Source organism: Gracilinanus agilis, chromosome 4 (assembly GCF_016433145.1).
Source record: "Gracilinanus agilis isolate LMUSP501 chromosome 4, AgileGrace, whole genome shotgun sequence".
In the NCBI taxonomy this organism is placed as follows: Eukaryota; Metazoa; Chordata; class Mammalia; order Didelphimorphia; family Didelphidae; genus Gracilinanus; species Gracilinanus agilis.
The window spans coordinates 110,307,495-110,321,249 of NC_058133.1; the positions used below are offsets into that span (position 1 = coordinate 110,307,495).

The 13,755-nt window shown below is 43.9% G+C and overlaps 1 protein-coding gene across 1 annotated transcript; it reads right to left on the reverse strand.

Moving 5' to 3' along the window:
- Positions 1-1,335: 1,335 nt before the first annotated feature.
- On the reverse strand, positions 1,336-10,026 carry AVPR1B (arginine vasopressin receptor 1B). Its single transcript, XM_044676018.1, has 2 exons — positions 9,081-10,026; positions 1,336-1,652 (listed from the first exon to the last, which is right to left on the reverse strand). Exons 1-2 carry the CDS (start codon positions 10,024-10,026, stop codon positions 1,336-1,338), a joined length of 1,263 nt encoding a protein of 420 aa, XP_044531953.1.
- Positions 10,027-13,755: the final 3,729 nt, after the last annotated feature.

Below are 13,755 nucleotides of genomic sequence, written 5' to 3' on the forward strand. Positions count from 1 at the left end.
GAGAGGGAGAGGGAGAGAGAGAGAGAGAGAGAGAGAGAGAGAGAGAGAGAGAGAGAGAGAGAGAGATTCTGATAACTCAATTCCAATATAATTGGTTTCCTTTGTAATCCTATGTATTTTATTTTATACATTTAAAGATGTCATTCTTAGAAAGAATTGAAAGGTGCCACTAGACTTCCAAATGGGTCCAGGTTAAGAACCCCAGCTCTAAGGCAATGGTGCCTAATCTGACCAAGGTAGGAGTCAGAATTTATCAGCACTGCTGACAGAGCAAGATCATTATTTTCCTCTCCAAACAATAGAGTTGTTTGTTGTTGCTAAGTCATTTCTTTCAATCACATCCCACTCTTTTGTGACCTCCTTTTGCTCAAGCAGTTTGCCATTTCCTTCTCCAGCTCATTTTACAGATGAAGAAACTGAGGCAAACAGGTTTAAGTGACTTGCCCAGAGCTACATAACTAGTAAGTGTCTGACGCCAGATTTGAACTCAGTAAGATAAGTCTTCTTGATCCCAAGGTTCAGCACTCTATCCACTGAGCCACCTAGCTGCCCAAAGAGTTGTTACTATGAAGATATTTGTCTCTATTGAAGGTTAACTAGAGAACCCTACTGAATCTCTGGGCTGATCTCTGGTTATGCCAACTTTGGATTTGAGACAATGGGATCTCCCGCCACCATTGGAATTTGGGGCTGATCCAAGATTCACTAACATCCTTCTCCACTGGCAACACCAGGTGCTTTAGGGCTTGTCTAGCCAAGATCTGGCAGGTCCTACCATGATAGAAAGGGTCTGAATACAGGACTAGTGAAAGCTTGTACATCTCTGATCTAGATGAAGTTTGGAGAAGCTCATCCTTGGGTTGACCACAGGACAATACTTTTTTTTTAAGCCAGAGCAACTCTACAAGACTGTCAACTAGGCTAAAGTGGGCTTCAGATCTGTAGAGGAAGGAGCCCCGTCAGACAAATCAGAGATTCTTAAAGGGTTGAAATATCCATGAAGGAGATGGTGGGCTCTGTTCTACAGGACTGAAACTCTAGCTTCCAGGATGGGTCACAAGAGAAGGCAGGAGCTGGACATCTTAAATCAAAGAGATAACAGCCACATCTAGTCATCTTAAATATGCATGTGTTTGAAACATCTCTAGGAGAAACAGAGGATTCCTGGATGTCCCTAAACTAAGGACCAGGATGACCCAGCCAGCATTTCCACCTGAAAGAGGAGCTACTCTAAGCCCATCCCTAAGCCTCGCCCCACTTTAAACTAAAAAAGACTGGGGGCTGGACGGGGATATCCCAAAACCAAAGAGATTTGCTGTCCCTCCAGGGATTCTTCTAGAGGGCTCTGGTCTCAATGATGGTATCCTCGCTGGGTGCAAAGAAATCCTTTAGGTTCTCCTCCGGTCGGGAACTCCCACTGAGGCTGAGGTGGGGTGGGTGGCTGACTCTGGTGAGGAGGGTGGCCCGACGGCTAGAGAGGCTGCCACTGGAGAGTTGTCTCTTCAGACCTGTTCGGGGCTGCCCACAGCAGGAGAGGTCACGCATTGGAGCTGGCAGCAGGTAGCTACTAAAACACATATAGATCCAAGGGTTGCAGCAGCTGCTGAGGTTGCCCAGAAGCATAGTGATGGTGAAAGCCACATTGGTGGAATCTGCCAAAGGAGGAGCACAACAAATCAGGGATGGAGGAAGGGTCAGAGATTAGTAAGATATCATAGTGAATAAAGGAAATGCTGGACGTGGAGTCAGGAAGGTCTGAGGTCAAATCCTACCTTAGGCACTCACAAACTTTGTGACCCTGGGCAAGTCTCTAGATCTCCCTGGACTTCAGTTTTCTCATCTGTAAAATGGAGATAACAATACCGTAACCCACCAAAAGGGTAGTTATGAGGATCAAATGAGATAACATATATAAAGTGTTTTGCAAACCTTAAAGTCATCAGGTGTCCTTTCAATACATACTATGTGCCCATTCTAAGTGCCAGGGACACAAATAGCACACTAATTTTCATGATCCTCATAATTATCAGAGGAGCTAGAACCATCAGGTCTGGGGCCAGGGCAAACAATAATAATGACTACAGCCCCACCCAAAATGAAAAATTCCTATTTACACCGGGTGTTCCCAAAGTTGTAATGTAGTTTTAAGCTTTAGACTTTGGGGAATCCCTGTATATGGCTTTAAGGTTTACAAAGCACTTTCCTCATAACATCTCTATGGTGTATAGAGCAAGTAGGATTATCCCATTGTAAAGATGAGGAAACTGAGGTCACTCCAGTTAATTATGATGGCTGAAGTCTAAATTCATAACCTGGTCTAGGATCTTAGGCGCATAGAATTGGAGCTGAAAGAGACCTCAGAAGTCACTTAATCCAAACCCTTCATTTTGCCAATGAGGACGCCATCTTGTCCACTGTCATAGAGGAACTAAGGAGCAAAGCTGGGATTTGACCCCCCGTCCTGACTCCAAGTCCAATGCTCTTTCCACTAAAGTATAGTAAAATCAAATAATTTAATAACAGAAGTGTAGTCACTATATAATTATCTTGTATGTCACTATTTCTTATTTATGTATAGTATAGTCAGTTATTATTTTATATAGTTTATATATTACCTATTATTATAATAGTTGTGATCACTACCCCACACTGTCATCAAATTATTCCATTAATTAACTTACTATTGTATTCATGTTTATTTTATTCAGTTTTGTCATTACATATCTTTAATTTTCATCATTAATATAGGAACATAGGAACTAAGGAACAAGGCTAGAACTTGAATCCATGTCTTCTGAGTCCCAAACTCATTCTTAGTATTGATTATAACCATAGATATTCCTTCCACATTGTGATTTTTCCCACCAGTCTCCATATATTGAAGGTCAACATAGGAAATTAAATGGAAATTTGGGGGAGTTTTGTGGAAGCCAGAGATGACACAGGAAAAATTTAGAAACTCACAACTATATAAAATATACGTATGACAACTTATTTCTATGAGTTCATGGTGGACTTTTCCTATTAGAATGTAAGCTCCTTGAGGGCAGAGATGGTATCATTTTTGTCTTTGAGTGCCCAAAGCCTATAACAATGTCTACAGCACAATGAGTGCTTAATAAATGCTTATTAATTGATCAGTCCTAAAAAATATATATATACGTATGATAGTATCATATCAACATATTGTATCTTCTAATACCATAAATACAGGCAATTTCTTTTACTGTAAACATCCCACAAAAGAAAAAAGAAAAAGAAATTCAGGCTTCTTCTCTGATATGGAGGGCCAAAAAATTTTAAACAGATTTTCTGGATTGTGGGGGCACTGCATCCCTAGCCCCATAACATGAAGGGGATAATTGTCTTTTAATACTTCAGCAACCTGTGATTTTATGTAGCACAGTGCCTGGCACACATGGGCAATTCACAAATGCTTGGTAACTAGACTAATTGTTCTCATCCTGGTGGGCCTCCTTTCTACCAGACACAATTCTTCTAATTTAGATGTTCTTCCAGATTTGCTGTGGCCAAAAAAATTCACCACCACAGGAGCTGTCTGCCCCAAGAACCTGGATGAGCTTAGCTAGGATGACGTTCAGAATGCACATGCATGCACTCAAAACCTATTCAGCTTTGTAGCATCTGGCAAAACTCAGGCTCTGCTGGCCTAACCTTTGTGAACTCAGGGATGTTTCTGTGTCATGGCAAGGCATCAGAGGAAATATGCAGTGCTGGACTCATTTATTAACTATATATAATATTGTATTTTCTTATTCAGTTGTTTTTAGTCACGTCCGACTCTGTTATCCTATTTGGGATTTTCTTGGCAAAGATACTGGAATAGTTTTCCTTCTCCAGTTCATTTTACAGATGAAGAAACTGAGGCAAAGAGGGTTAAGTGACTTGCCCAGGGTCATATAGCTAGTAAACATCTGAGACCAAATTTGAATTAAGGAAGAGGAGTCTTCCTAACTCCCAGCCTAGCATTGCCACCTGGCTGTTATGTTTTGTTGTGTTATGTTATGTTGTATTGTCATACCATCCTATATTATATCATACTACATTATGTTATCCTTTATCACACCATACTATCCTATGTTATATTATATCATGCATTATATAACAAAATCCTATATCATACTATATTTCCTACAATATCATACTATCCTATATTATCCTATATCATTATCATACTATCCAAATTATACTATCTCATATCATACTCTAATATATTATATGATCCTATATATCATACTACCCTATTATATAAACCTATATGATATATTATACTATATAATATGATCCTATATTATATCATACTACATATCATACTCTCCTATATTATACAAATCTATATAGAATATAATCCCATATTATACTATATCATATTATATTATACTATCCTATATCATATTATACTATACTATATTATTGTGGTTCCCAAACTTTTTTGGCCTACTGCCCCCTTTCCAGAAAAAATATTACTTAGCACCCCCAGTCACATACTATCACTGCCCCCTTACAATTATTCACTGCCCCCAAATGCACCTGTGGCCATCACCACCTCCCTGGATTGCTGCAGCACCCACCAGTGGGTGGTGGCATCCACTTTGGGAATCACTGCTATATTATAATATTTAATCCATATTATATCATGCTATATACTATACTATATTATGTGATGTCATACTATCCTCTATGATCTATATGTTTTCATTATTGAGAGGCAATATGGTATCCTGCTGGCCTTGGAGTCAGGAGAACCTCTGACACATCCTGGCCAAGACACCTAACCTCAAAAAGAAAGTGGCTGGAATAGCTGCTGATCTGCTTTGGTAGGGGCTGATTAAATCACAGATCTGGACCCCAAAATTATCCCTTGTTATTATCAAATAATCAATATTATGAACACTTGTGCTTGTGAAATCTGAATAACAACAATAATAATAATATGTCAGGGCTAGAGAGGAGTCCACATCCATAGAATCTCCCCCTGGTCCAATCCCAGCATGGGCTGCTGATTCAGATTCAAGTTCCACAATCTCCCCAGAGCAGACAGGATATGATATCCCTGATTCCAAGCCCCAGGCAGGAAGCTCAGGGCTCTTTTAGTTCATTAGACTGGGAGCTCCTTGTCAACAGGACTATCCTTTTGCCTTTCTTTATACCCAGCATTTAACACATTGAAGGCACTTAGTAAATGTTTATTGACTAGTGTGTTTTATTTCCTTCTCTAATGGAAAAGAAGAAATAGCACAGATCAAGCCACAGGTCACAGATACACAATGACCTGTAGGGAAGTGTCTTTCTGTTTTCCAGAGATACCCTCACCCTAAAATAACCCTAGGACTGGCCTAGTTGCTTAGGATTGAAGGGGCAAATGATTGGGGGGAGGGAGGTGTTATCTGATAGAATTTGACTTCCCTTTGGATGTCTAAAGGAGAGCATCCCTGGTATAATGAGAACTCTGGATTTTTCATAATTAGATTATTTTTACTTATTTTAAGTTTAATCCTATTAAAATTTTAAAAGCCCTAGCTCTGGAGTCTTAGGACCTGGATTCAAATTCTGGACTCTGTGACTTAGGGCAAAGAACTTCCCCAAACCTTAGCTGCCTCATCTATAAAGCAAGATGACCTCTGAGTTCTTTTCCATCTCTAGACCTATGTGCCAATGACCCTAAAAGGAGGATCTGGATGTGGCATTCAGATCAGCAAGAGCAAGGAGCTCCTACCATGGTTTCTAGGACTGCTATCATTGCCATGCAACATGGCCTTGTGATCACACTCCCCCCTGAACCCATCAGCACCTATTGTTGTATTTGATTATCTCCTGGCTGCTTTGTGCCCTGGAGTGAGTATTTGACAGGAAATAAAAAGAAGACAGTGAGATTCCGGATGGTGAACTTTATATTGAGTGGAGCATAGGATAGAAGCCCGAGGTAGGAGGCATCTGGGGATTGTGAGCTAGGGAGGGCAGGCCTGGGCACTGAAGGCACTTTGCGGTGGCACTTACAGGGAGAAGAGCAATGGGGGAAGAGGGACTGAAGGCAAACTTCACCTAATTCCTTATTTTGCTCAGAAATAGCCCTGATTCAAAGTCAACTTCATTGCTCGAGTAAAGGGACCTCAAAAGTTTTTCCTTCTTTGGAGGAAGGTGTCTCAGTATTCATCCATTCGGATATCTTTTGAACATCTGTTAGGGCAACAGCACTTAAGAGCAATCGATCAATAGGTATTTCTGAAGTGACTACTCTGTGCTAGGAGCTGGGGATAGAAAGTCAAAAAGGAGCAGTTCCTGCCTCCAAAACCCTCATATTCTCTTACTTTATGAACTTTGAAGAGATATATGATTCAGGGCAGCTAGTAGATAAAGCAGCAGGCTTGGAGTTGGGAAGACCTGGGTTCAAATCTGTCCTAAGATACTTTCCAGCTGTGTGAACCTAGGTAAGACAGTAACACCAATTGCCCAGGCCTTGTCTCTCTTCTGTCTTAGAGATGACACTAAGACAAAAGGTAAGGGTTTAAAAAAAAAAAAGTTAACTCATTCATAGCTGCCTAGAATGCTAGAACCAGAGAGGAACTTTAGAGTTCTAGAGACTAGTCTCTAGATGAGGGAATCAAGCTGGGTGTCCTTTCCAGAATGTTCCCTTCTATAATGTACATTCATTAGACATCAGGAATACTTCTAAGTTTTAGACCTGGTGACTTGGGCTCTTTATAAAGGCAGAAAAGGGATGCTCATATCTGGGACAGGAGGCCTGGGTCAGGGAGAAGGTTCTCAATAAGGTTTCATTCCTGAAGAACAATCCAGAGATGGAGGATTTGAGGGGAATTCATTTATTTTATTTTATTTTATTTTATTTTATTTTATTTTATTTTATTTTATTTTTTTTTTTTTTTAAACCCTTACCTTCCGTCTTGGAGTCAATACTGTATATTGGCTCCAAGGCAGAGGAGTGGTAAGGGTAGGCAATGGGGGTCAAGTGACTTGCCCAGGGTCACACAGCTGGGAAGTGTCTGAGGCCAGATTTGAACCTAGGACCTCCCGTCTCTAGGCCTGGCTCTCAATACACTGAGCTACCCAGCTGCCCCCTATTTTATTTTTTTTTTAAACCCTTACTTTGCGTCTTGGAGTCCATACTGTGTATTGGCTCCAAGGCAGAAGAGTGGTAAGGGTAGGCAATGGGGGTCAAGTGACTTGCCCAAGGTCACACAGCTAGGAAGTGTCTGAGGCCAGATTTGAACCTAGGACCTCCCATCTCTAGGCCTGGCTCTCAATCCACTGAGCTACCCAGCTGCCCTCGATTTGTGAGGAATTCAGAAAGAAATTTAAAATAGTCGGGTTGGTATCATTGAAAAAGGGCCCCCAAGGACTTTTCTAGGAAAACAAATGAGAATATTTATTTTAAAACTACTTCTGCCAGGTTCTGGCTCTAAATTAAGCTTTCACTCACTTCTTGTTATTCTGTCTTCACCAAAACCAGGGAAAGACTGAGAATATCCTACACTGGGTAGATGGGTGACCCCTTCCTAGATTCCTCTCCAAAGGGACTGACCAAAGCCCTCACTCTTGAGTCCTCAGGCTCATCCCATTCAGTTTGTTTTCTGCGCTTCAGGGTAGTTGAATAAGAAGATCAGCCCCCCCAAAAAATTTCTAGGGTCCTGAGAATCAAGGAGACCACTCACTGTGGGGAGAGTCATGCCTAAAGGCAGGAGAAGGGTTCAGAAGAGTAATAGCTTTCTGTTCCCCTCTGGCTGTTGGCACAAAGACAGTAGCAGCTGGTATTTATTTGGTTGATTGCTAATTTCAGGGCAATGCCAAAGTCACCATTTGGCAAATATAAACACCCTCACCTGACAGGTAGAATTTGGCTTTAGACCAGTCAAATTATATTAAGAAAAGGAGAGGTATGAGAAGGGAGAGAACTTAAAGATCACTGAGTCCAACTCCCTTTTTTACAGATAAAGAAACTGAGTCTCAGAAAAGATAGATGACTTGTTCAAAATCACACAGCTAGTAATAGGCAGTCAGGATTCAAACCCAGGTTCATTGATCTCAAATTCATTGGTTGTGCCATTTTGATATGTAATGGGACTTGAAAGGTTCTCAGGAGGTTCCCTTTCCCAAGGCTGCTGACTCCTATATGTGCAAGTGTGTGTAGAGGGCTGTACATTGTACCTTCCTGATGCAGAATGGGAAGCAAGTCACATGGAGCAGCTAAGACACAGAACTTAGAGTCAAGAAAACCTGGGTTCCACTGCCTCTTCAGACACTGGCTCACTGTATGATTGGATTCAAGTCATTTAGCTTCTCCAAATCTCAGTTTCCTTATCTGTAAAATGAGAATAAAAATGGTGCCTGTCTCATAGCACATCCAATAAGATATAAGTAAGGGGCTTTGCAGATCTTAACAGTGAGATATAAATGTTGGATGTTATTATTATCATTCATCCAACCCATGGATGACCAGGAATCCCAAAGATGCATACAACTGCTGACAATTCCACAGACTAATGTAGCCCCACTTCTCTCCAGAGCAGCACAGATGCCACTGAGTATTGTTCTCTGAACCAGCATCCCCCACATGTAGTTACAACTTCTCTTTCCCCATTTCTTCCCTCCCCACCCCACCAAGCTTAGGACAATCTCCCTTGATGACATAAAAATGAATGTCTGAGGGCTCAGGTCACAACCACTCCCTTACTGACCCCTATTGTTGACAGGTGAAAACTATGTAGATTCTCCCACCAACCATGCAGGAAATCGTTGGCTGCTTCTTGGAGAGCCCCACCATTCCCTTAAAGCAACAGTCGGCAACCTTTTTGGCAGTGAGAACCATAAACGCCTGCGGAAGGAGGAGGATGGAGGCCGAAAGTGCTGGAATATGGGGCAGGGGCTGAAGGGCCCCCAGGGGCACATCCTGGGCCTCGGCCTGGACTGGCCGGTAGGGAGGTAGAGCCAGATATGGTTCGAGAGCCATATGTTGCTGACCCCTGCCTTAAAGCCAGGCCAGGCGAAGGGTATCACATCCAAGCTTTTATCCTCCCCCCACAACAACCCACATACCCACTTGCCTTCATCAGGAGCATTCTCATCCCACACAGACCACATCTGGACACTGAAGAAAGGCGCCCAGCAGGCAATGTAAGCCAACACAATGACAAAGGTCATCTTCACCGTTCGGATCTTTGCTCTGGAAATGGTGCTGATGCTGCTGACTCGAGATGGTGGGCCCCGGGTGGCCCCAGCTAGAACCTGGAAAGAGGCACCCCCTCCCTGTACAGCCCCTCGGGCCCTTCCTCCCACTCCCTGAGCCTGAGTCTTGCCCTTCAGGTTTTTGCAGATCTCATAGCAGATGAGGCTGTAACAGGCAATGAGGACGGCCACGGGAAGGACAAAGATGGCAAGTGTGGTCCATGTGATATAGGCCTGAAGACCCCAGGGGAAGCGGAAGTCAGCCCAGCAGTCCAGCACCCCAGTGCCTTGGCTCACCTCCCTTAGGGAGAAGATGAAGACCTGGGGGAGACTGAGGCCAGCGGCAAGTAGCCAGGTGGCAGCAATGAAAGGGTAGGCAGACCGGCTGGGCTGGTGGAGGGTCCGAAGTGGGTGGCAGACAGCCAGGTATCGGTCCAAGGTCATGACCAGCAGCATGTAGGTGGAAGCAAACATGCTTAGGGCCTGCAGGTATTTGACCACTCTGCAGAGGAAGTCTGACCCCTGGAAACGGTAGGTGATGTCCCACAGCAGTTGGGGCAACACCTGGAAGAGTGCCACCCCGAGATCAGTCAGGGCTAGGTGGAGCACAAACAAGTGCATCCGGGACCGTTTACGGCCAGGCCAACCCAGGGCCAATAGCACCACTGAATTGCCCCCAGTGGCCAGCACCAGGATGGTGGCAAGCACGGCAATCTCCACTTTGGCTAGCTCCTCATCCCGACCTAACCACGGTGTGGTGGCGTTTGGGGGTGAGGGGGAGCTCCATGGGGTGAAGTTGACAGTCCAGAGAGGGAAGTTATCCATGGGGTAGTGAATAGGAGAGTACAGAAGGAGGGGAGGGAGGTGGAGATAGGGAAGATGAAGATGATTTGGGGAGGTGGGGATGAAAAGGTGGAAGGAGATGGAAAGAAAGGAGAATGGGAGGACTGATGAGACAAAGATGGCTTAGAATAAAAGACTCATCCAATGGGAAAGAGGAAAAGAAATTGGGGGAAGAAAAAAGAATTTGTGGATGAGGAGGCAAGAAAAATGGACGGGAGAGAGGGAAATCGAGGCAGGGCGTGTATGAAGAAATTCAAAAGAGGAAGGGAGAACTGGATACCAAATTCTGGGGAAGATAAGGAAGTGGGAGGAGAGCAGAGAACAATCAGTGAATAAGCGAAATGCTGCTGAGGAAAGCCTCCCCTCTCCCTAAATTCCACTCTCCTCCAAACTTTCCTTGGAAGGCAGTTCCAACAGCACCCAGCTCCAACTTCCTGCCTTCCCGAAAAGGGTATCCCCACAGCTCTCAACTCAGTAGATCTCAGGCTGAGCCTAACCCCCGGGTATCCTGTGCTGCTGTCTGGTCTCTGCTGCTAGCGGGCTGTCAGGCTCTGCAGGGATTCTGCGGGGCGTGAATGGCCTGGGCTGCCTTATATAGTCTCGGAGCGGGGGTGGGGGGGCCTGAGCAGCCCCTCCCTCCTCTGGTTGGCTCCAGCCAGCCGCGAGAGGCGGTGAGTCTAGAGCAACTCACAGAGGTGCTTTGCAGGAGAAGGATCGTGATGTGAAGCGGGTGGGATGTCAGGTAGTGAGTGGTGGGGGTGGGGGGAAAACAGAAGGAGGCAGCCAGCCTCCTTACGCCCAACCCTGGAGAGCCGGCCAGACACGCGAACGCGCTTTAAAAACCAAACAAATGGGCGTGTCCCCTGTCCCCTGTCCCCGGTCCCCTGTCCCCTATACACACTGGAGCGAGGGAGAACGGACAGAGGCGCTGGCCAGGGAATTCACCCATGAATGGGGAAGCTGATTAGAAGGGAGGGAGAAGCTGATTAGTTCAGTCCGCTGAAGTTTCTTCTGTTCTTTTGAGAAACGGAGACCTTTCCTAGCTACCTCCACAGGTGGCAGAAGTGGGTGATGGAGCCCGGAAGTGGCAGGGGGCCAGTTTGTGCCTCGGATGGGTCCCTAAAGAGACTAGAGGGGTGAAGAATGAGATGTAGGAGCACAGGATGGGGCAAGGTAAATAAAAACTTGGGAGGAGCCTGGGAGGACAAAGAAAGGCAAGAAGCACTTGGAGGTGGGCTGGAAAGATATTGAGGTACAGTAGACCCTTACCTGGGGTAAGGGAAGAATGAATGTGTGTGAATATTTGGAGCAGAGAATGTGCTGGGGAATAAGTCTGAGAACTATGTAAATTTCCATGTGTTGCTGCTAGTTCTTATATTTACTAGCTGAAAGACCCAGTTGTTTTTTGTTTGTTTGTTTGTTTGTTTGTTTTTAAACCCATCTTAGAATCAATGCTGTGTATTGGTTCTCCGGCAAAAGAGTGGTAAGGGCAAGGCAATGGGGGTTAAGTGACTTGCCCAGGGTCACACAGCTGGGAAGTGTCTAAGGTAAGATTTGAACCTAGGACCTCTGGTCTCTAAGCCTGGCTCTCAATCCACTGAGCACCCAGCTGCGCCCCCCCCCCCATCCCACTTTTGAACAGCTTTGTTTGTTATGAAGTTTTTCCTTCTATCAAACCTAAATCTTCTCCCCTGAAACTTCTTCCCAGTCTCTTAGAATCTCTATCTTCTGTTTCTAGGCAGAGCAAGAGGTGTAAAGGAGGAGGGAAAAGACATTTATTAAGCACCTACTATGGGCCAGACACTAAGCTCTTTATAAATATTTTCTCACTTGATACTCATAACCACCCTGGGAGATAAGTACTATCATGATCCTTATTTTACAATTGAAGAAACTGAAGCAGAGGTTAAATGACATAGTAAATGTAACTTCTGCTTATGACCAGATTTTAATTCAGGCCTTCCTAACTCTAACACACTATCACTGTACCCTCTTACCTACATTTTATCAGGATAGGAGAGTACCATTTGTGTATGTATATGGCAGCTTTGTAGCACAATGGACAGGAGTTCTAGACCTAGAATCAGGAATACATGAGTTCAAATCTAGCCTCAGACACGTACTAGCTGTGTGACCCTAGACAAGTCGCTTACCCTATTTGCCTCAGTTTCCTCATCTGTAAAATGAGCTGGACAAGGAAATAGCACACCACTCTGGTATCTTTGCCAAGAAAACCCCAAAAGGGGTCACAAAGAGTTGGACAAGACTGAATCAAAACAGCAATTACATATATATGTAAATAAAAATATATACAAAGCAATATGGGGATAGGGCAGAGGTCTAATATGAAGTTTGGTCACCCCAGAACAGGAGCTCCAAAAGGAACCATGGAAGGGTGGGAAAAAGTAGGATGGCAGAAACATGGAAGAAAGCATGGAGATATGCATGATCACAAGGGAACGGGATGGAATGGTCAGAGAAGGGGGCTTTGTTATATGCAGACTATGCTTTAAAATCATAGGAATTTGCTTTAATAATTAGTGAAATGCAAATCAAAACAACTCTGAGGTATCATCTCACACCTAGCAAATTGGCTAAAATGATAGCAGGGGAGAATAATGAATGTTGGAGGGGATGTGGCAAAATTGGGACATTGATGCATTGCTGGTGGAGTTGTGAACTGATCCAACCATTCTGGCTGGCAATTTGGAACTATGCCCAAAGAGCGCTAAAAGAATGCCTGCCTTTGATCCAGCCATACCATTGCTGGGTTTGTACCCCAAAGAGATCATAGATAAACAGACTTGTACAAAAATATTTATAGCCATGCTCTTTGTGGTGGCAAAAACCTGGAAAAGGAGGGTATGTCCTTCAATTGGGGAATGGCTGAACAAATTGTGGTATATACTGGTGATGGAATACTATTGTGCTCAAAGGAATAATAAACTGGAGGAATTCCATGTGAACTGGAAAGACCTCCAGGAATTGATGCAGAATGAAAGGAGCAGAGCCAGAAGAACATTGTACACAGAGACTGATACACTGTGGTAAAATCGAATGTAATGGACTTCTGTACTAGCAGCAATGCGATGACCCAGGACAATTCTGAGGGACTTATGGAAAAGAATGATACCCACATTCAGAGGAAGAACTACAGGAGAGGAAACACAGAAGAAAAACAGCTGCTTGAACACATGGGTTGAGGCGGACATGATTGGGGATGTAGGCTCTAAACTATCACACCAATGCAACTATCAATAATATGTAAATAAGTCTTGATTGATGACACATGTTAAAACCAGTGGAAATGTGCATCGGCTATGGGGGGAGGGGTCAGGGGTGAAGGAGAAAGTAAAAACATGAATCATGTAACCATGGGAAATTTTTCTAAAACATAAAATACTAAAAAAAATAAATAAATAAAATCGTAGGAATTTAGAATGGAGCCATAGAGCTGGGAATGTTTATACCCTTCTCAGGAGCAAAGGTAACGCTGAATTAATTTTTGTTCCCTAAAGAAAAGATTAGGAAGCTGGGGGCAGGGAGAAAGGAAAGGTGTAGTTTGTATGATGCATTAGGGAAAGTGTTCATGGTCAATAAAGACAGAGGCCAAGAGGGTTACAGAGGGATGAGACATGACAGATTTTGTACCCCGGGTCACCTCCAAACTTTGATCAGGAGCTAAAGGAGGATTTTTAATGGAGAGAGACT

Excerpts from the sequence above, each read along its gene's own strand:
- AVPR1B (XM_044676018.1), bottom strand. The coding sequence starts at position 10,026 with ATGGATAACTTCCCTCTCTGGACTGTCAACTTCACCCCATGGAGCTCC. Across the intron at positions 1,653-9,080 it reads TGAGAATGCTCCTGATGAAG|ATTCCACCAATGTGGCTTTC; the intron begins GCAAGTGGGTAT and ends CTCCTTTGGCAG.